Source organism: Talpa occidentalis, unplaced genomic scaffold (genome assembly GCF_014898055.3).
Source record: "Talpa occidentalis isolate TD23 unplaced genomic scaffold, MPIMG_talOcc4v2.1 talOcc4.9, whole genome shotgun sequence".
NCBI classification, from domain to species: Eukaryota; Metazoa; Chordata; class Mammalia; order Eulipotyphla; family Talpidae; genus Talpa; species Talpa occidentalis.
Genome location: NW_023605305.1, coordinates 37,827,297 through 37,849,803, shown reverse-complemented (window position 1 = coordinate 37,849,803; position 22,507 = coordinate 37,827,297). Strand labels below are relative to the sequence as shown.

General features: G+C 44.2%; 1 protein-coding gene across 2 annotated transcripts in view; it reads right to left on the bottom strand.

The window, feature by feature from the left end:
* Positions 1–22,507, bottom strand: part of SLIT3 (slit guidance ligand 3) — a 610,824-nt gene that overhangs the window by 186,051 nt on the left and 402,266 nt on the right. For both annotated transcript variants that reach the window (XM_054691197.1, XM_054691196.1), the window contains exon 5: positions 17,044–17,115. In XM_054691197.1, coding sequence (XP_054547172.1) covers positions 17,044–17,115 — 72 coding nt within the window. The remainder of the gene's footprint in view (positions 1–17,043; positions 17,116–22,507) is intronic.

The following is a 22,507-nucleotide window of genomic DNA, read 5'->3' as shown; positions in this document are numbered from 1 at the left end:
GATCCCCAGCCAGGGTGGTGACACACATGGCACAACAGACCTCTCCTGTTTTCTCCGCTGCTCCCCTCAGCAGTGTATTTCAGTAGATCTTCCTGTTCTGCTCCCCACTCTGTCTCTGGTGAATCCTCTCACCCCTGCACCTCTGGCCTGTATCCCAGTTCTTGTGTGCATAAATATTTAAAAAAATATTTGTCAATATAAAAGTACAGAAGAGCAAAGCAGAGCACACAGTTTTAAAATAGAAATGGCAAAAAGTTGTACCCTCTGTCCTATACCTGTTTTCTCATTGATATTGCTCATGTTATATACAAAAATCTGTCTCACTCCTCTCAACTACTCTATCCACTAAACGAACCATTCATTTAACTCTTGTCCTATCAATGGGCATTTAGGTGGCTCTCAAAATGTTTTCTCTATAATGTTTGTCTATATATCTTTGGGGACCTATATATGAATTTATCTCTAAGATAAATTTATCATCCAAAGTTAAATGGATGGATTTTGGAGTATGTATCATTTAAACTATGATAGCTATTGCCAGATTGCCTGTTAAGACGTTTATAACAAGCAATCCTCCCATTGTTATTGTAAAATACTGCCCACACCTTTGCCAATTCAGTGTCCTATGAATTCTCATGAAATACTCAAGAAATCTCTCTGATCACATCTAAATTTCATGGCAAGAAGTTGGATGTACTGCCTTCAGATTAAGACAGCCATGGCTAAAACATACCAATGCAGGCTTTCTTTCCCAATCTATGACAGCTTTCTAACACCATGATGTACCTGACAGGTCTTCCTACTCTGATATTTGTGTCATTGTTAGAAAATGTATGTTCACTACAGAAATAGTAGAAAACAAAGTAAAAAAATTATTTACGCCAGAGGAATAAAAGCATAGATTATAGTATATCCATACAATGGAATATTATTCAGCAGTGAAAGGGTAAGTTATTGATAGATAATACAACAAAATATGAGTTTCAAAATATGCTGAGCGAAGGATATTAGATACACAAGACCTTGTAGTGTAGAATTCCACTTATGTGACCAATTCTACAAAGACAACTACAGCAACTAAAAGTAGATTGGGGTTGCCAGGGCTGAGGTAAGGCTTGTGCAGAGGTATGTGACTAAACGGGGCGGTGATTACATGAATAGCCACTTGCCAAAATACACTGGAAAACTGGATGCCTTGTTGGTGGGTGTGGTGTGAACCTACAATTGAAGTTACATCTGAAAAGGTGTGAACCTATAACTGTGAACCAATGTTACCGCAATAGAAAATAATACATCTAAACAATGCATTGAAATGTATAGTCAAAAAGGGTGCACTTTAGTGTAGGTAAAATGATGATACCTCAATAAAATTGATAAAAAAAATAAAATCACCTAAATTCCTACCACTTTATAGTTAACCATTCTTAGCATCTTTGTTTACCCCTTTCAGATTTAATTCTCCAAGTGAACATACACCTGTATAAAAGCTGGATTCTTTAATGGTTTAATGCCTTATGTCAACTTGTTTTCTTCCCTTCCCACCCATCTCAATAAAAATCATTCTGGGAGAAACTGAGCTGGAGGAAGCACTGAGTTTGTACATCTCCATTAGCTGCCTTTCCTCTTCTCCCTACACTTATGTGTGGGTTAAACTGGTCTCAGGCAGACAGTGGTCTACTCCCTGCCAGCTGGGCTCATGTTTCCAGGGTACAAAAACCAAGAGCTGGTCAGACTCATCCGCAGTGAGTAGTGCAAGCAGAGAAAGAAACCCCAAAGCAAACCAGAGATCAGTACCCTCCACTGTTAGGGGAAACAAAAGCCTCAAAGTAACTGAAAGGGAGGCTTTGTTCTCTGGCTTTGCTCCAGATGAGGCCCTCCCACCTTCTCCAATCCATTGTCAACATTGAGCCCTCCACCACTGACAACATTCCAGGGGACTGACAAATTGAGAGCAACAAAGGCAAGGGCATTAGACACTAAGGGAGTCAGTGTGAACTGCAATCACTGCCTCTTAACCCCTCAAGCTCCCCAAAGGGCACACAGAGAAAGTCCGAGGAAAGAGACATTTGCCTAGCACACCTGAGTCTGTTCCCCCATTTTTTATTCCCCAGGTCTCTGAACTCTCACTTTAATTCTGGATTTATCTCCCCTTACTGTTTTAAAAACAGTTAACAGTTTGAGTCAGATTCCTGTAGGTTTGAATTTCAGCTCTGCTGTGTGATCTTTGGTAAACAACTGAACCTTGCTGAGTCCAAGTATTCTTCTTCATTAAATGAGGGATAATTCCTCCACCCCCACTGGTTGTTAGATCAATGAAACTAGATGATATCAATAGGTAAAGTCTGATGCGCTTCCTCCATGTTGGTGCTTACTGCTTGACAAAACAGCTTCTGATTTGGGTATTCACTGAAAAACGAGAAAACCAAACTTGGAGACCTTAGCAACTTGCTCAAGGTAAAGCATGCTTTTGGCTTGCAAAACATGACAGAATTAGCTGAGGAGTTAAAATTCAGATCCTTGGGCCTGGACCTGAAATGATGATTCATTTCATCATTAACTTAGGACTCTGCAATCTTCCTAAAGGCCAATGAAACAAAGAAATTATTAACCTTAAGAAACAAACAAGAAATATTCTAGAATGGGCCGAGAAGGAAGGAGATACTAGGACTTGGCTGTTCTCAAAGAACAGACAATCAATGACAGTCAGTGCGATGCTGAGGACAGCTGAGGCACAGAGCTGGCGGTGTGTGCATTGAGTGAACAGTCTAACTAAATTGACAGGCTAAAAGACGTGTCAGTCCCTTGGTATTTGGAGGTTTTGGGCTGCTTTGGTGAAGATGACTGCTGGGATGTGACTTTGAAAGAAGCAGGGTATAGTCACCCACTTCCAGAATGGCCATGCCCTGAGGCACCAGCAAATCCAATTCCTGGAAGAAGACTCAGATTACCATGGAGCATAGTTGAAAGGGAAGTTCAAATCCAGAGTAAACTTCTGTTGAGAGCAAGTAGCAATGATCCACAGGGTATGATTTCAAGACAATCTACTCCCAAATTTGTCCCCATAAATAGAGACTGTCCCTCTTCACCTTCACTCTTAGACTCAATCTTTTGGGGTCTTTGGAGACAGGTGGATTTTATTAACTTTAGGGAGGTACTGCTCTTCAACCTGCCAACACATCAGTGAGGATCAGACTTTTGACACATTGGGACACTGGACAAAATACCAGAAATTCCATTCATTTTGCCCCTGCAGCCATCTTACCCTAGGAAGTGGGAGGTGCCATTTAATCCAGATGCCTTTGGCTGAATCTGATCCACAAATGGTGCAATTTGGCCTACACATTGTAGACTTAAGTCTTTAAAAAGATTCTGCATGAAATGCCAACATCTCAAAATCAGAAGATTGCTAAATTTCTGCTTTTCTCAGAAAAATGAAAAAAAAAAAAAATGGTTAAAGCTGGGCCTTTTGCATCTGCTGGATCACAGATCTTCCATAAGGCGGAGATCCCACCACTTCCTGTTACTCCCTAAACAACATTCAGACTGAGTTCTATTGTGATTTGTCAAGTCATGGTCTGTAAGTTTACAATTCCTTATAGAAAGTTTATCATCAATATACTGGATTAGAGAAAATCCTCAAGGCCATCAAACAAAGTCCTCAAACCCTTTCTCTCCTCCAAATCCACATGCTGAGAACCCAAAGGTGAGGTGATCTCTCTGTGCAACAGTGAAAGTGGAAGGATGCATGAGGAGGGGGTGCAGAATATTAATATTCATTGAGCACCTACTTTGTGGCAAGGTCTCTTAAGTCCTTTCCACTTGTCTCTCATTTAGCTTTTCATGAAAATGTATGGTTTAGATAAGATTTAATCATATTGATTTTATTGACAAGGAAATGAAGACTTGATGAGGAAAAGAAATGTGCTCAACATCACCCACAAATAAGGCAAAAGAAGAAACCTCAACTCTTGTTTTGGTGACTGGGGATCTTGGTAGTGTAAGAGGTATGTTGATAACTCCTCCTTTGAGATGGCTTACACAACAGAGGAATTATCAAGAAGCTGGTAGGACTAGTGAAACAAGCTTCGTGGGGATAGGAAAACAAACATCACATCTAAAAGGGAAGCCCAACTCAGGATCAGACTGTTGCTGCTATCCAGGACTGGATGCCCAGTGTTAACACATGATTTTTCCAGAGAAGCTGGAAATTCAGATTTTTTTCCAGCAAAATTTGACACTTAACCTCAGGAAGAAGAAATAAACCTGTGTGGAGGTAAGATTTGGTCAATGGTTTTTGACTTTCATTAAATGATTTTCTAAGCTTAGGCAGTATAGCATAGTGATTATAGATTCTAGAGTTAACTCTTTGGGTTCAAATCCCAGCTCTGCCATTAATTAGCATGTGGCCCTGGCTAAATCACGACTTGTCTGTGCCTTGGTTTTATCACCTGTTAATTGATGATAATAATCATAACCATGATGATTAATGAGATAATAGGTAGACATTAATAAGAACCGTATCTGGTATAATGTCAGGCTCTCTAAGAACTAATTACCTACTGAGAGTCATAGTCTGTTTGAAGTTACCAGTCTTTCCTTGAAACAGTCTATGTTTATTCTATGTGGGAAAGAGGGGTAGTTATGAACATTTCAGATTAAATTATGGCCTTTGGAAGGATCTCAGAACAAATATTCCATCCTCAAACCCAAGAAATGGTGTTGCCTCTAAGAGTACAAAAAGTACAAACTTCCATATTAAAAATACTAATAAGCTATAAAATCTCAGAACTGCTGCTGGACTATGCAGCCCTTTAAACCACACCTCATTCACTTGGTTCTTACTTGTCTGGCTAGGTAGTTTTCCTGGCAGACGCTGTAACTGAGAACTGATCATCAGCATTTAAAAGTAATTTAGGTTTACGCACTTGTGTCTGGGGACTGGTTATAGAGTGAGTTTTAAAGCAGAATGTTAACAAAGGCAAGTACTAGCTGTCATTCTAAATGGACACATCGTAATACACTGTCTGTTTACAGAGCCGCCAAAGTGCTCGGAGCTCCCTTGGACATGGCAGTCGCTGTGGGTATAGATTTGTGAGTTCTGATCAAGGGGCTGGAAAACACCAGTTCCAATGTAAGATACCCTGACTCGACTTCTGCCCCAAGCAGGGTCTCAGTTGGTATTTCAGCCTCTGCACCCTATACAAACAACTTCCTTATTCACACATCAAATACTTTTTGAGCACTGACGTTGACTAAGTCCTCTCCCCAGTCCTTAAGAACTCTCCATCCTGAAAAGACATTTATTTCCCTGAGATGTAGAGCACTTTATCTGGCACAACAAGCAGAAGGGGGCTTGTGCAGGAAAACTGGTTGAACTCAGACCTGCTGCAAAAATCTCTAGCCAGCCCCAAAGATGTCCAGGAGACATTATGGAAGCCCTCAGTTCCATTTCATGAAATAGCTCCCAGTCAACATCCAACCTCTTTTTTTTTCCCTTGAAAAGTGAGCACAGTCCTGAGCCTCATCCTCACTGTACAGCCTCTGGGCACACCTGTCTGGTGCTATCCTGATGCCCCGTTCTGCTGTTCTTCACCCAGTCCTGGGTTGATTCTGCCTTTGAATTTTCTCAGTGACCAATCCCAGTTCCTCCCCGATGGAAGATAGTATAAAAAATCATCACACTTTGCAATCTCATCTGAATGGAAAGACTATCTAGTCCAGCCATTTTTCCAGCCTTTCATGTATTTTTTTTTTTAAAACAGGACTCTTTGTTATGTAAAATCTCATGATGAACTTAAAAGAGGCAATTTAAAACTTAATCATTATTGAAAAGTCACTTTTTATTTGTGGGCTCAAGAATTTACTGGGACTCACATCAATATCCACTGTTCACAAAATGACTTATTTTATTTCCCCTACCCCAAAATGACTTATTTTAACTGATGACAGACTGGAGACAAGAGGTTAACAAAGTAGCTGCCTGAGGGCAGATTTGATTTCCTATTAGTTTCCTCTTTGTATTAGTTTCCTCTGGTTGTTTTAACAAATTTCATTGAATTCAGTGGCTTATAACATGAATGCATTTTCTAAGAGTGTTGGAGGTCAGAAGACCTAGATCAGTTTCATTGGCCTAAAGTTAAGGTGTAGGCAAGTATGTTCCTTCTAGAGGCTCTAGGGGAGAATTTATTTCCTTGCCTTTTCCAGGGTGGGTGTGTCCCTTACTTCCTGCTCCAAGTGACTTTCTCCCTCTGTTTCCAGCATGTCTTTCTTGAAACCACGAAGTCCATAGAAGAAAACACAGGCAAAACAGTCCATGACATAAACCTCAGAAACATCTTTGTGGGCTCTTCGCCAGCAGCAAGGAAAATAAGAGAAAAAACTGGAACTAAACTAAAAAGCTTCTGTACAGCAAAAGAGACAGTGATCAAGATAAAGAGACACCTTACTCAACAGAAGAAAATACTGCATACCATACATCAGATAAAGGACTGATATAGATGATGTACAAAACACTTATACAACTCCACAGAAAGAAAACAACCCAATCAAAAGATGGGCAGAAGAGCTACATAGGCACCTCTGCACAGAAAACATGCAGATGACCAATAGATGTATGAAAAAATATTCATCATCACAAATCATCATGGAAATGCAGATCAAGACTGCAATGAGATACCACCTCACATCTGTAAAAAAACCACACAAACAACATGTGCTGGCAAGGGTGCGGAGAAAAAGGAACTCTATTACACTCTTGGTGGGAATGTAGACTGGTCCAGCCCCTATGGAAAGAAGTGTGGAGATTCCTTGCAAGACCGAAAATAGATTTATCGTATGGCCGGGCAATTCCACTCCTAGGTGTCTATCAGAAGAGCACAAAAACACGAATTCAAAAGGAAACATGTTTATGTTTGTAGCCTGCTATGGTTATAAACCTGTTATAAACCTGCTATGTTTATAGAAGCTCTATTTACAATAGTCAAGATATGGAAATGACTTAAATGCCCTACATCAAAGAAGTGGATCCAGAAGATTTGGTACATACACAATGGAATACTACTCAGCAATTAAAAAAAATAAACTCATGCCATTTGTGGCAACATGGATGGAACTAGAAGGTATTCTTTTTTTTTTTTAAGATTGATTTATTTATGCATATAAGAACTGGGGTGTAGGCCAGAGGTGTGGGGGGTGAGATGATTCACCAGAGACAGAGTGGGGAGCAGAAAAGGCAGACTGACTGAAATACACTGCTGAGGGGAGCAGCAGGTGAGACAGGAGAAGTCTGCTGTGTCATGTGGGCTAGCTCCCTGGCCAGCTGGGGCTCGAACTGTGCTGCAGTAGCTGGCAATAGCTTAACCCCTGTGCCACCAGGGAGGCCCCTGGAAGGGATTATTTTAAGTGAAGTGAGCTAGAAGGAGAAAGATAAATACCAGATGATATCACATAAGGAATTCTAAAGAAACCAAAGGATCAGGCAAAGACAAAGACAAACTGTAAGACTGACCCTCCAAAGCAGACCACAGATCTGAGACATTCAGGAGGGGTGGGGATGGGGAAGAGAAGAGGAAGAGTAGAGAATGAGGAAGGAGAAGAGGAGCGTGGTGGAGTACTATGGGCACTTTAGTGGTGGGAAAACTATGATGACTGTACCTGAGGGGAGAAATCCTCTAATGTGAAAAAAATAAACAAGGTTTTTTTAAAAAAAGACCCTTATTTGGTTCACCAGAATAATCCAGAGTTCCTATCCCTCTCTAGACCCATAATGTAATCACAACTGCAAAGACCCTATTGCCATGTTAGGGTACAGAACTCTTTGGGAGAGAGGGATCATCCAGCTGACCACAGGTTGGCAGGAGATGAGAAAAGAGCTGTGACTAAACCCTGTCACCTGGGTTCTTTTGGAATATTCGGTCTTGATAGGGACAGGGAGAGGGCACAATGTAGGGTAACTGCACCCTCTTTATCACTGACCCACACTGTACATGGCCTATTACAAATCATAACCCAGAATAAGAAAGCCACATCAGAATATATAGAAAATCATGCTGAAGTTAACACCAAGAGTTAACTGTCATGTAAAGGTGGGCGTTAGTTAAAAGGTATCAATACTGGTTCAACCTGGGAACAAATGAACCACACTAATTTAAGATACCAATGATAGAAGGAACTCTGTGTGGGGAGGGTGGACAGGGGGTACGTGGGAATTCACTGTGGTTTCCACTCAATTCTTTCATAAACCTGTAACTGCTCTAAAAATAGTCCATGAATTAAAAAAAAAAAAAAGAACTCATATTAGCAGACAATTCTGATGGTCTTCTTGGAATGTCTTTCTGAATAGTGGCTATCCCAGCCTGCTCCTGCCTGGGGGCTTGGCTGGTGCTGTGGCCGAGAATGCACTTCCAACATTCCCCACTGATCTGTACCTGCTGTTTCCTACAACACACCACTACGCTTAGCAAATCTCCATGCTTTTCCTGGCTAAGTACTCAGAAAAGTACTGGCACTCCAGACTCATGCTGGGATTCTGCCTGACACTGATTAGCTCTGTTGCCTTGGGACCATTCCTGAATTTCTTTGAGCCTCTACTTCCCTACCTATATCTAAAGGCTGATAAACAATTCCCTGGCAAGGCTATTGTGTGAATTAAACAAGCTATGTAGTATTTTTATGCACAAGTGTAAAGCACATACTTTCTGTTTTACTCCTTATTAATTTTTTTTCCATTTTATAGATTAGGAGACCAAGGCCCAGAAAGGTTAAGTAACTTGCCCAGAGTCACGTAAGTCATAAGCAGCAAAGTGGGAATTAAAAAAAGAAATCAAGTCTGACTCCAAAACTCATACATTTAATCATGACTCTAAATTGATTCCAGTGAGATAAGGCACCAGAACATCAACAGTTATTAGAGTCTCAAAATGTGGCCTCCACTGTAGTAGCTGTCTCCTTTCTTCTCTCTTTGGAATGAAAAATCTCCAGGAAGAAGCTCAGTCCAATGGTGAATGTCTCCTAAGACCCCTAAGCCCAACTCTGTGGGACCCTGAATCATGTGCTTTCTCCCTTTGGTACGGGAAAGATGGGATTCTATTTTTTCACATATGTTTTAAACCCCTTGCTTGCTATGGGCTTCATGGTCAGGGGGGTTAAATATCTGTGGTAAGTTAAAAAGGAATTTTTTCCACAAATAAAAATGTCTCAGACAATAAATTTAAGTGTTTGGAGCCAGAACAATGGTCTTCCGATATCCTGAAAAACCACCACGGCTTCCCCAGCCTGGCTCTTGCTGCTTTGCTTGTATTCTTCTCTGCTCCTAGAACTAGTCATGTTCTGTCACTAGATCTGAGTGATTCTTTCTTTGTTCCTGAAGTCATCCATTCATTCACTTACTTATTGTTTACTGAGCCTCTATTAGACATAGGACGAATCTTGCAAATAAACAGTGACAAGACAGGCCTGACCTCTCTACATAGCTTCAGGCTACTGGAGGGGAGCAGACTATAGGCTATTGGTGGGGTGCTACGGGAATGTTCAAGGCCCAGCAGAGGACCTTAACTGTCTATAAAACTGTGTATAGACTAAGGCTCAACTTAAGACTTTTCAACTTTTGATGGTGTTACAGGGATGCACACTAACTCCACTTTCCGTTTTGACGTTTTGTGGGGTAGTGACACCCAGGACTGTCCTCTCTTGTGATTCTGGCAGCAAGTATGGCTCCCAATCATCCACAAGACCAAGTAAGGGTACGTAGCTAACAGTATGCGCGGCACTGTGGCACCGCGCTGTTAGTGTTGTGGAGTTCTATTTTAAGTTCACAACAGGTTTAGTGGGATATAACCCCACTGTAAGCTGAAGATCTGAAATCATGTCCTGGAAGAGATTCTACTTGTCACTTATATGACTTCTAATACTAGCACAATTTCTGGGAGGGGGCACTTACCGCCACCATCTCCTTACTTTTGGATTGCACTGTATCCTATCTTTCTAGACTAATGGAGTCCAATTAACCTGTCTTTTATTATTTTTCTTACTTCAGGGGATTTGCTTTAATAAATCAATGATATTTATTGAGCACTTACATTGTTGGCCATGGGCAGATAGAGAAGAGTGTTGGAGGGCTGTATTGATCATATTATACACGCTCGTTGCCTATCTGCTTGCCTCCCACTGCAGAAAAATGTTCTCCAGAGCAGAGACTGTCTTGTTCATCTTTCTATTTCCAGGATTTGCTTTGGGCCTGGCTAGAATATGGTCAATGATGTGTGGAGGAAGAATGCAAAAGTGGAAGAGCAGAAGGAAGGGAGGGAGGGAGAGAATGAAAGAGGGAGGGGGCAGGAAGGGAGGAAGGAGGAACAGAAAGGGGGAAGGAGGGCGTGAGCTGGGCTGATATGATCCCTTTCCTTAGATAGCTTATTTGGGTGGCACTTAGCAGATTGGGGTCCCGTCCAACTTCCTCCAGCAGCTCTTCTGAATCTGACACACTCAGCCAGGAATGTAAAGGAGGGAAGGCTGGAACTCCTGCTGCATCTCAGAAAGCTGATAAATCAGCATCTGTTTGGCTGCTGTGAGCAGATTTTCCCAAATCCTCCTTCCAAGACATAGCGTGGCTTTCTTGGTGAGCACTGGGCACCATTATCGTGTTGAAGTCCCACTGGGGGCTCCTCTGCCTCTGCCTGACAAACCCTGGTATGGGCACTTGGGTAACCTGCCAGTTAGCCCCCAAAGCACTTGGCTTTGCCTGTGAGTCTCTGCATCTGGACGTGGCCCCTCACTCTGCCCACTTGATTCAGGCCGCATCGTCTCTGAGCTGCACCGAGTCCCCTTGCTGACCACCTTGACTTCAGTCTCCTCTCAGCACCCTCTCACTGTTGCTGGAGTTGTGTTTCTTAAATGGAATCTGATCACACTACTCCCCTTTTATAAGCCCTTCCATGGGTCCCTGTTTCTCTGTGGGTCATGGCATTGAAGGCGCCCTCCACACTCCTTGCCTCATCTCTCTGCATTGCCTCTCTTGCTTGCTCTGTTCCAGCTATAATTCTCTGACAAACATCGACTCTTTCATACACCTCTGTCCCTCTCCACAGGTTGGTGATTTTTCACATGCTATTCCTTCTCCCTGGAATGCCTTTCCCTGGGATGAACTCTACTCATCCTTCAAGAGTCACCTCATGTCATTTACTAAGTGAAGCCAGAATCAGGCCTGTTCCTTGGAAATTTCCCACCCTGTTGTCGTTCCCTTCAATGGAGTCCTAGCCCATGTCCTGCAGCAACTGGTTTACTAATCTGCTCTAAGATTATGAGTTCTTTTAGTGCAAGGGGGTGTCTTATTTCTATACTATTATTTTCATATTAAACATTTAAAAAATTGTGCAGTTTCTTTTATGCACAGGCCACACACAAATGCTTGAGGAATGAATGAGCAAACTCTTCAGTGGTTGCATTTCTAGCCTACTTTATTCTCTGCCATGAGCTGCTTGGGCACAGGGGATTCCACTGGGATTGGGACAGGTAGGTCCTGTGTCCAAGTTCATTCTGTGTGACATACAGAGACAGGGTGGCAAATAATGAGCAAGATAATCTCAGAGGACCGTAAGTGCTCTGGAGAAAGATGACTAGGTAATGGGATAGAGAGGAAGGACAGAAGGGAGTGGGGAGCTGCTTTTGATAGCTCAGGGAGGGTCATGCCAAGGAGGTGACATTTGGATTTTGCAGAAGTCTAAGAGTCTAGCAACCCACACAAAGGGAGTGGCAAGTGCAAAGGTCCGGGGACAGGGAGGAGCTTGAGATGTTCAAAGATCAGATGGAGCTTGGGAAGCATGATATGAATGAAAGAGGACCTGGACCGTGTAGAGTCTTGAGGGCATGAGCGGGAGCGTGGACTCTGGTCCAGGTGCAGTGACAGAATTCACGGCTGCTGAGATAGCAGACAGAGACGCTACCAAGGCACGGGTGCTCCGCGTCCCTTCCCCCTCCACATCCTCACACAAGATCCTGCCTGCTCACCGCCCAGAGACAGCCCTCATTAATCTCAGGAAGCGGGAGGGCAGACGCGGGCAGTGCAGCAACACAGACTAAGCAGAGAACACAAAGGCCGCCTGCCCAGCTTTGTTTTGAAACCGTCAATTCCAAATTCTGCTAGCTGGCAGAGACAGGGGTTATTGATTTTCCCTTCTGGAATGCATGTCCTACAGAGTTCTCGCAAATAGAAACTGAAAAACAGAGGAAAACATAACTGCTGAGAAAGATAGGGCAAGGGGACATTTTTTTTTTTTTATACTGGTTTTTGTCTCTTTCTTATTGTGCTTTGTTGGATTGTGGCTTGTCATACCTCTTTCCCTTGCCCCCATTCATTTCTTTTTTCTTATGTCTTTCAAATTATTCATTCACCTTCCCATCGCACCCCATTTCTTTCTGTCTCCTCCTCTCTCCTTCTCACTGTGTCTTTATCTAGCATGGGCACGGCAGGCATTTAATAAGGGCACATGGACTTTACGTAAGTCTGTGGACTGGTCAGTCTCTCTGAGGGTCCCTTTTTCCAGACCAATTTGCCCATCCTACTGCCTGTCTCTCCTTAAACACAGCCTGCGTCCCCTTCCAGACAGGCAGTGGAGTGAGGCCAGCTCCTAGGAAGTTCGGGAGTGGTGTCCCTAGCTAATTTACTTTCTCTCTGGGAGGAAAAGGAAGCAATTAGGGGCCTTCTGCTGCCTGTGGGGAGCGGGGCGCCCAGTCCCTTCAGCACCAGCTTTATGTTGGAGACTCGCCCCATACCCACAAGGACCAAGCACCACCTGTACTTCCCGGCCAGGCTCTGATAAAAGTGGCACACTTACTACTGGCCCAAGAGAATCAGGCGTGGCAGTCCTGGTTCTGTTGTCCTTTCTGGCATGGGTGTGGCTTGGTGGGAGGGAATTTGGGTGGACAGAAGTGTTTCTGGAGTGTTCTTGAGAGAGTGGATGTATCACTAAGGGTGGGTGAGGTGGGGAGGCCTAGGCCTAATGGAGTCTTCTGACCTTTTCCATTTACACGCACTGCTCAGGATTTAATGTTATCATCTGGAAAATGGGAATCGCAGGCTTTCCCTTCAAATCCATGAGAAGACTACAAAATCACAGAAAAAATAATCCTTGCTTTTCAGCCCTAAATGGAAGGTGTCATGGATGGGTCAATGCAGCTGTCATGTTACATATCATTTAGTGTGATACTCCATCATTTGTCTTCTCCGATTAGACTTAAGGTAATAGTAGGAAGGTGTTCTATTCTCTGAGTTCACCCCCAGGGGTGGAGAAGTCTAGGGGATTGGAAGGTGGTTTTCTAACACATTTGTGTCAGGGCCATGATATTTAAAACTTGCAGTCCTCACTCATAGGAGAGACCGTCCACAGGAGAGACCACCCTTGGGGTCTGATGGGAGGAAGCACATTCCCTTAAAAGGTTTAACAGGAACTTCCTTTCCAAGGAGCAGTTCCTCTTTTGCATGTGCTAGTGCATGCACAGCTTCAATTTCCATGCACAACTTCAATGATCACCTCCACCCTGAAGCTTCTCCTTCTTGGATTTGCTCCTCTGCTTTGGTCCTATGTTTCCAATTACCCACATAACATTTTCTTTTAAGGTTCTATTATTTAGTTGAACTCCCTCTTATTAAAACCATGGAAGCTGAGACCAAAAGACATAGCTGTGGCCCAGAGACCAAAGATATTTAACCGGTAGGAACAACAAGATGGGGTGTCAGGTTCATCATCTTTCCAATACACAGAAGATTCTCAATCCATCTATCTGTCCCTCCCTCCCTCCACACTGACCGTGGAAGACTTGGCATCACTCCTGGAAAGATTACAACCCAATTCCTGACTTTCCAGCCTGGTTCTTTCTCCAGACCTTCCAACCTCCATGGAGCAGAAGCAATGAGGAGGCAGGGTTCATAGATCTATATTTCTTACTTTCTACAGTTTGCCCCCAGAACTCGCACTTAGCAGGAAGGACCTCAAAAAATATTTTGATGGATGCATGGATGAATGGCTGTGAGAATTTGCCATCAGTTTCTATTTCATCTGCTCTTGGAACTTATCATTTGTCTCTTTTTTTCCATGGCCTCTAGTAACTCATTGACTGACTTGCTTTTGTGGGCTTGGTCTCCTTTAGCCTTTTATTTTGGACACCCTCTTCCCCTTCTGACTACTCTCTCCAAAGTGAGAGTCTGGTCCCTCATGTTGGAACTGAGACTCATCTTCTGCCTGTGGCCTTTCCTTTTTCAGCTTCTCTCCTGCCCTAGGTTCCTCTGCCAGAATAAATGTTTTCATCATGACCTTCCCCAGGCCAGAAGCCACCCTCATTCTCAGTTCTCAGCACCTGTGTCTGAAGTCCATCCTCTCAGGCAAGGCTGGCTTCCCCTCTCCTTCTAATCTTATCCCTCATTATTCTGCCTTGCCTTGCCATCCCCTCACTTCCAGGAGATGTCTCTGCTTGAGGGTATGTATACAAGTTTACTCCCATACTTGATTCTAAATCTCCCTCAGGGCCAGCTTCTCTGGTAAGAACAACCAAGGGGTAGAGCAGCAATAACAGGCCGTTCCAAGTACTTTCCCTGTATCAGACATAGCAGTGCCTTATCCATATGCATTATTTTATTAACCTTCACAAAAACCCTAGGAGGTTAGGTACAATTTCCAGTCTCATTTTCTAGTAGGGTTCTTAAGTGTCAAGCAATGTACCTACAGCAAGAGACTCCGTGTGGACAAGCTGGGGTGGGGGAGGGAGGGAGGGAGGGAGGGAGAGAGAGAGAGAGAGAGAGAGAGAGAGAGACAGACACAGACAGACAGACACACACACACACACACACACACCCACCCACTCTGAGAGCCTTTTTCTCTGCATAGTCAAGTCACTCATTTGTCCAAGTTCATGAGGATAGACCTATTACTACATATTCTCTCACTGACATGCATTCCTGCTCCCCAGTTTTACTGTAAACCACCTGAGAACATGAATTATACTTTTGGGTCTTATTGGTTCTGCCCAACAGGTGCGAGCTGACTGAACTGTGTGAAGTACACAGTCATCAATCCTTTGGTTTAGTTGGTTAATTCATCCTTTACGCAGGGGCTTTCTCCCCACACCTCTCCCCACTTCCCTCCCCCACCTCCCACCCCCGGGGCCACATGCTGACACTGGGTATAAACCAAAAGGAAAAGCCTTGTGGAGTCCAGGCCCTGGAGGAAGACCTGCTTGCTCCGCCTGGAAGAGGAGCGCCTCCTGACAGCCCATCTTCAATGACACAGGAGTTTGTGTTTGCAGCTCCTTGAACCTTTTAGTCCTTGGGCCTTTGTGAAGTTAGAGATGTTACAGGAAAACAACAATAACCCCCGAAGCCCCAGCTGCAATTGAGAAGCACTGAGACATTTAATGCCTTTCTTGAGAATCAGAGATGTAGTCGCTAATGATGCAGCCCTGCTCATCCGTGACTATGGTACGATGTTTTGCTACCTGGTCCATTTAAATAAGAGCCATGAGATGGGGCAGATACGCCATTTTTTATATGTACATTAATTTGGGACTGGTCAGCAAGAAGCTGGTTGATACGAGTTAGTCACTGCCTTTCTCAGCCTCAATTTTCTCACTGCTGACCCATGGGGATTTGAAGGGTATCTGTATTCCTCCTCTTGTCCACTGTTCTGGAATGCTTTGTAACACCATGTCTCGGCTTGGGTCTCTGTGCATAATCTGAAGTCACTTTCTCTGAGATTTTGCCTACCTCATCCACTCTCCTGCTCCCTCCTGGGTAAAACTTCCCTGAGGAAGCAGTAGGCAGCCTCCTGCCCAAGAGCCTCTTTGCCTAGTCCTCCCTCCCCCCCTGCTCCCTTCACCCAAGATGCCTCTGTCCTCTTATGTGCTTTGCACATTAAACACCAAAAACTTCCCACTGATTTCTGGGCCACCAGGGAGGCAGACAGCCAGCATGTATCTGGAAGCCATCAACCACTTCCTGGTACACTGAAATCCCTGCCATCCTTACAGGGAAAAGGGACAGCTAGAGTGGTTTTTAAAAAAGCCTCCAAGATGCAAGTTGGATTTGTGTCCGTGGAGGAGGGGCAGCGGGCAGACAAATCAGCCCTTCTCCTACACCCCTGTCCAAACACATATGCAGACCACACAGACACAGAGGTGTGGCTGGAGAACTCCAGCAGCCAACAACGGAGGCCAGGTGGGAAATGATAAAGGTTATTTGCCAAGTTCAAATACGCAGTCGCAGGATGGTTCTGCATCGATGGTGGCAATGGTGACAGGATCTGCACGTGACAAAGGCGCATAAACCCTGGCGCACGCGCAAACACGCACGGACGAGAGCTTGCATGGCCGAGGAATCTGCAGGCTAGGTTTGTGGATCGAACCACTGTCAGTTGCCTGCTTTGGATCCTGTGCTGCAGTTATGTAAGCTGTTAAAACTGGGAGACAAGTGAATGAGCAGGAATATGAGCCTGTTGATTATTTTTTGAAACTTCCCATGAATCAGTAAGTATTCAAAAACAAGCCAAGCAAGTGCCTAGAGTAGTGGATCTGGCAATGTCTCCCCAAGATGCTGGGCTACAAGTCCCAGTGCTCTCTCACAAGAGGCTGACATTTTCACCATTGTGATCTTTATCATCGTTATTGTTACCATCACCATCAAGTCTCATTTGTTCCACACTTTCTAAATACAAGCTACATACAAAGCTCTCATCTTTGTTTTATAAAAGATAATAACCTAGGAAAAAGCTGAGTTTGAGTCCTAAGTCACAGGCCAGGCAACTGTGGGGCCAGGCTCTGACCCAGCTCAGGGACTCCACAGAACAGCTGAACACCCAGGGAAGAACAAGTCTCGGGAGCTATCCTGGCATTGCATGTGTGCTCCCTGGAAACCACTAACCACATCCTTCAATCTGTCTCAGAGGTACCTGGACCAAGATGCCTTACAGCATGGTGATGCCACCTCCCTGCTCTATCTCTCCTCTAGACTTTGGCCAAAGAGCCACCTACATCTGTAGCAAAAGCAACAAAAACATCACTTACAGGTTCTTCACGTCAGCGATGCCTCGGAACGCCTTCCTTGGGATGCCCAGGATCTGGTTTTCACTCAGGTCTCTAGACAAGAGAAGAGGCACAGGAAGTTAAAGAGGGAGCAAGGCCTGCTTTATCTGCATCTCATTATGATAACAAAACCCTCTGCAGTCAGATGGGCTTGGGGGCCCTTTCAGTCTCAGGCCCCAGGCTGCTACAAGCCTTCACATTGTCCCTCAAGTGTGGCCTTTGCTGGAATGGTTACCAGGCGGAGCCACTTGCTTCCAGGCAAGCTCTGTGGGTGGTCTCGCACCTCTAGGCCACCAGCCAAAAGGCTGGGCTATTTGTTTCACACTCTCCACCCAAGTCTCTGTTTTGCCACCTCCCACAGAGGACCCTTGGCCCCCTCCCCCATTTAGTCCCTCCCCCACAGCAGGGTCAACACCACTCAATCTTCTATCTTTCAGGGACTCCTGCCTTTGTCATCTGGGATTGGTATGGAGCAGGGCCATTCTGATTTTCTAATGGGGGACAACCATTTTGGCTGATCCTAGAGAACCAGAGACCCCAGGGGGACTGCCTGGTTCATCTAGCGACAGGCAGGATGGAATCAAATAGCATTTCTACAAATCCATGCAAGATGGGGTCCCTCTGCTGTCCCCGTGGTCCTCATCTTCCCCTCCCCCTCCCCCGCCCCCATCTAGCATGTGTTTGCATTGAGAACAGAGGGTAAGGGGAAAAGCATCGGGTCTTGCAACTGGCTCAAAACCAAGTTTTGCCACAGGTTTTTCTTTAAGCATCCCCCAAAGCCTCAATTGCCTTTCCACAGAGCCATGCAGTTTTTTCATTTTGCTTTTATTTTTGATAGAACAAACACACACACTTGCTTTCATTCAGACTTCAACCTGCTTGGGATCTCAGTGAGCCATCAATCCCTAGAGACCCATTAGGCCTGTAGGGTGGTCCCGCAAAAACTTCATGTTCTGCCTTAACTGGTGCCAGTTGTGCACAGTTGCAGGCTCAAGAGGCTCCAAGAAGGGGGTGGGGGAGAAGGGGTGTGCAAAGAGATGGGGCTAGAGCCACAGTAAGCTCTTCGTGCTTTCTGCAGATTATAAAAGTTATATACATACACACATATTAAGGTAAAAAATTTACCTACCCAGACATAACTATTGCTACCAATTATGAGCACTATATATAAATGCCACCAATATGATCTCCTAGTGCAGTTTGTTAAAACCTCTTTTTTCAATTATACTGAGAACAGCTGTCCATGTTATTAACAGCAGTCTACGCCAACATTTTTAATGGCTATATATCACTCAAAGGTGTGGATGGCTATATGATCCTACATTGTTGGGTATTTATTTATTTGCCATTTAAAGAAACAAAAGGATGAATATTCCATACACAAATTCTGGGGAACATTTGTCTAGCAACTTCCTTGGTACAAAGTCCCAAAAGGAAAACATCCTGGGAAAACGCATCAACACATCATTCATTGTTGACTTGTCCAGAGACAGTGAGTACTAATGTACACTTCCACACACACCACTTTTCCTCAGCAAGAGCTACTGATGACGCCAAATAGTTTTGAAAACAGAGCTCAGCTAACCACTGAAACCTGGGCCATACAAACAAACATTTTGCAAAGTGGCAGGAAAGACAGTGTGAGCGAGAGAGAGGTGTCCATGTCTCTGCATCCATGTTACCTGCTGAGATGAGCTGCCACGAGCTCCTGGATGCAACATAGTTGGGAATTGTCTGTGGCCACAGCTATGCCCAAAGCCGGGCTCAGAGCATGGGGCAGGGTGCAGCTGTAAATACTGGTGGCTCACAAGATGAGTGCCAGGGTGCTCCCCATCTGCAATCCAGTTTCCTCTGTCTGCAGCTGATATAAGTAAATCTATGCACAGTGAGTCCGGGTGCACCCTCCTGACTGGGCCTGATTCAATGAGCAGGGCTCCAGCCTGGAGCCAGGGCACTGAACAAAGCCCACGATGACAGCAGAGGTCAGGCAGTGTCACCGAGGCCACTCCTCTGCTCTCCATCAGCCTCCAGGAAAAGGGGGCCCAGCTCCTGTCATCCAACTAATGTGATTTCCACAGGCATCTGGGCCATACCCAAGGCTGCAGCAGACACAGTGGTCCCAGTCTTTTTTGCCTACTGAAGCCTAGTCTCTGGGACTCCCAGCCCCTCCCAGGCTGGGCGGCTATCTTTGGCCGCTCTGGGAAACAGATCGGGCAACTTCTGGGAAATGGATGATCATGAAAATCAGGGTCAAGGGTTGTGCAAACAGGAGTGAGGTCTAGAACTGTCAGTTCTAACCATGCCTGGAAGCCAAAGTAGGGCCACATATTCCAGTAACACATAAATTTTAAGGCACCCCAAACATAATGGGAACTCCCCCGCCCCCAGTAATTGTAGGTAGGTTCTGGTTTGCAATACAGTGGGATGAAGAAAGAAGAGCAATATTTAAGCAGAAAAATCTGGTGGTGTTGCTGGAAGTCCTATCAGAAAAGCATTCGCACAGGCAAAATCCTGCATTTGGTGGGGCGAACACTTGGGTTTCTGGCTGTAAATATACTCAGTCCTGCTCCTCCTTTAGGAGCCTCATTTACAGCCCAGCTCTCTTGCCACCTCCCCAAGTGGCCTTCTTCTGCCACAATTGAGCAAAACAGTAGATTGTAGGGAATTTATCTGTTCCCCATGACAATCTGCTTGTAAATTTTATTAATTTTATTTTTCATTGAGTCTCTCTTCTCCAGCTAACAATCCTGCCGTTATCCATCTGCAGGATTGTATATTGATTTCATAAATACCTCCAGTGGGTTGACAATCTGACAGCTTTAATGGTGTTACTGATGGGGCGTGGAGGAGGGTTCAGGGCTGGGTGCTTCATTTTCGGTAACTGTCCCTTCACAATTATCTCAGGGCCTTTGTGAGGGTTCCTAATAGTGTGTTTATCCCAGCGTGATGCCAGAACACCGAGCTATTGTGAAGCACTCTCCTTGAGAGAGACAGAAGCCACCATTTTTGGCTGACAAATAAAAATAACAAAGTCTATCCATAGAGTTAGAGAGACTAGTTCCTGACAATTGCTTGCTGGGGGTTTAGAGTCTCACCCTTCTGGGGGAGAAAAGCTCAAAAGTGATCAGGGGAAAGGATTTCCTTTTTTTTTTTTTTAAACATGGGATAAAATGTATGAGGTTGGAAATGGATGAAGGGGTGAGAAGGGTACTGGAATATTTTCTGGGAAAATAAAAAGAGATGGTTAGTGGAAAGGCTTTCTTGTTGGGGAGGGGTATGGATGCCTCTTTAAATAATTAGAATTCTGAAAGAAACGGAGAACTGCATTAGCTAAAGTGCATCGTCCTGCTTCCGGAAAATGATTAACTGACCGATTATTCCATCCAAAAACACAAGAGCAAGGAGGACTTATCAAGGAGACAGTAAGTCAAATAGGAGTTGGCAAGAACCAATACATCCCCCTTGCAGCCAACCCTCCCCCCCTTTTTTTAATTTACTAAAATGCTTTGGACACAGATTAACTTTCTTTGCAAATTTATTATTGCTTCATCTACCTTGAAACGGGAACTGCAGACACTTTGATAAATGGATTGAAAGGTTGTCTAGTTCCAATGGAGCTCTTGAAATGTTTCCTGGGCCTCTCCCTGCAATATCTGGCATGCTTTGTTCTCAGAGCAACAGTGAATGACAGTTCCCACCCTTACCTACCCCAACCCACCCATGTTTACCAGGCAAGATTGCAAGGCAAGGAGCAGGAATAGGGTCTCTTTTTGCTCAGGTGGAGATAGTGCACTTGTCTGGGCCACATTTATGCTACCAGCAATCCTATCCAGGTTAAATGACAGTTGATGCTTTACTCTTAAATATCAATCTCAAATTATTCTGATGCTACACAATGGGGCTTGGATGCTCCCCAGCACTTGGGGAACTTGTTTCTGAAATGGGTGGAACCACTTATTAACTGTAGGGTCTTGCAGACTACTAAAGTGCTAGGTGCCTTGTTTTCCCCATCTTTACTGTGGGGTATTAATTTTAATGACTTCAGAGGTTAATCATAAGGATGAAATGAGCTGATGCAAGTTGTATACCTCATGGAGGACCTGGAATCCTGGTGCATTCAATGAATGGCTGCTTCGATTTCTTAGACTTTTCCCCTACTTAGTCCTGGATGTACCAAAAATATCTTTTATTGTCATCCTCAGGATATATGCCTAAAATTCTGCAGAGAATAAAATGCAAAATTGCTAATAATTTCTTCTTCAACCTGAGGGAGGGAGTAAAGTTTCCCTCAACTATAATCTATACAGGAGTGTTCATATTTGGTTCTAGATTTTTCCAGATAAAACAGGAGAGATTGATTCAGGAGTAAAAGTGTGACTTAGGTTGAGCTCTCTGTGAAAGACACACTGAGCCAAGGAGTCAGGGGTTAAATGCCTATTGACAAAGTGCTTCTGGGAGGGACCAGTAAGGGAAGAAAGAAGCAGGATGAGAAGGGGAAGAAAGGACAATTAGGTAAAGTTCTGGCTCTAGACCAATACCCTAAAAGCTTCTGTTTCTGAACAAGGGAGCGGGCCCACTGCAGCCCTGAATTAAGCCAATCTTTGGATGAGCCTCCCCATGATCAATGCAAATGCTCTGGCTTCACCAGCTCTCCATACACTGCATGAAGTGACTCCAGCACCGCGCGCAAGGACCGACTACTTCACAGGTTCTTGGCTTTGACCTTCATTTAGTAGCAAATTGCAAAGAAGCAGGAGACGGGAGCCAGTCGGTAAAGGGATCCAAGCGGTCCCACCTAAAGCCTTCATTAAAAGGCTTTAAAGACAATTCTCCTGAATCTGGAAATTCTCAGAAGATTATAAAACTCACTCCTGAGAGGTGACATATTCAGGACCAAAGACCAAGAGGCCACAGGGGGAAGTTAACTGATCAAAGAATACTGGAACAACCCGATCTGGTACTTTTCTACTTCCTCAAACCCTCTGTACTGAGGAAAAAAGTCCATCCACTCCCAATCAATCAAATTAAAATAGGAAATGATCTAAAAGCATTTCTATTTGGAAATATTGAATATGGATCTCGGCAGTGGATTACCATTCACTGTGGCATGATAAACCATTAAAATTACTTTCTCAGTCACTGTGAGGGAGGAAACCTGCCCATTCTTGTATTAGGTATCCATCAAAACTCATTTAGGGATTTAAAAAAGTTTTTGATCGATAATCCATAAATCTAAAATTTTTTGTACTTTCAATATAACCAGCCTGTATAAATGAAGCTGAACGCCGCTTGCCTCACGCTCAACAACTAATATATAGTACTCTGTGGCATATCACTCTGCTCTGGGAACTAAAGGGAGAGACACTGTTTTGCTTACCTTATTTTATACAGCAGGAGGAACAATCACACAGGAAAAATTGTTCCCTGGGGGTTTTACAATGGAGAC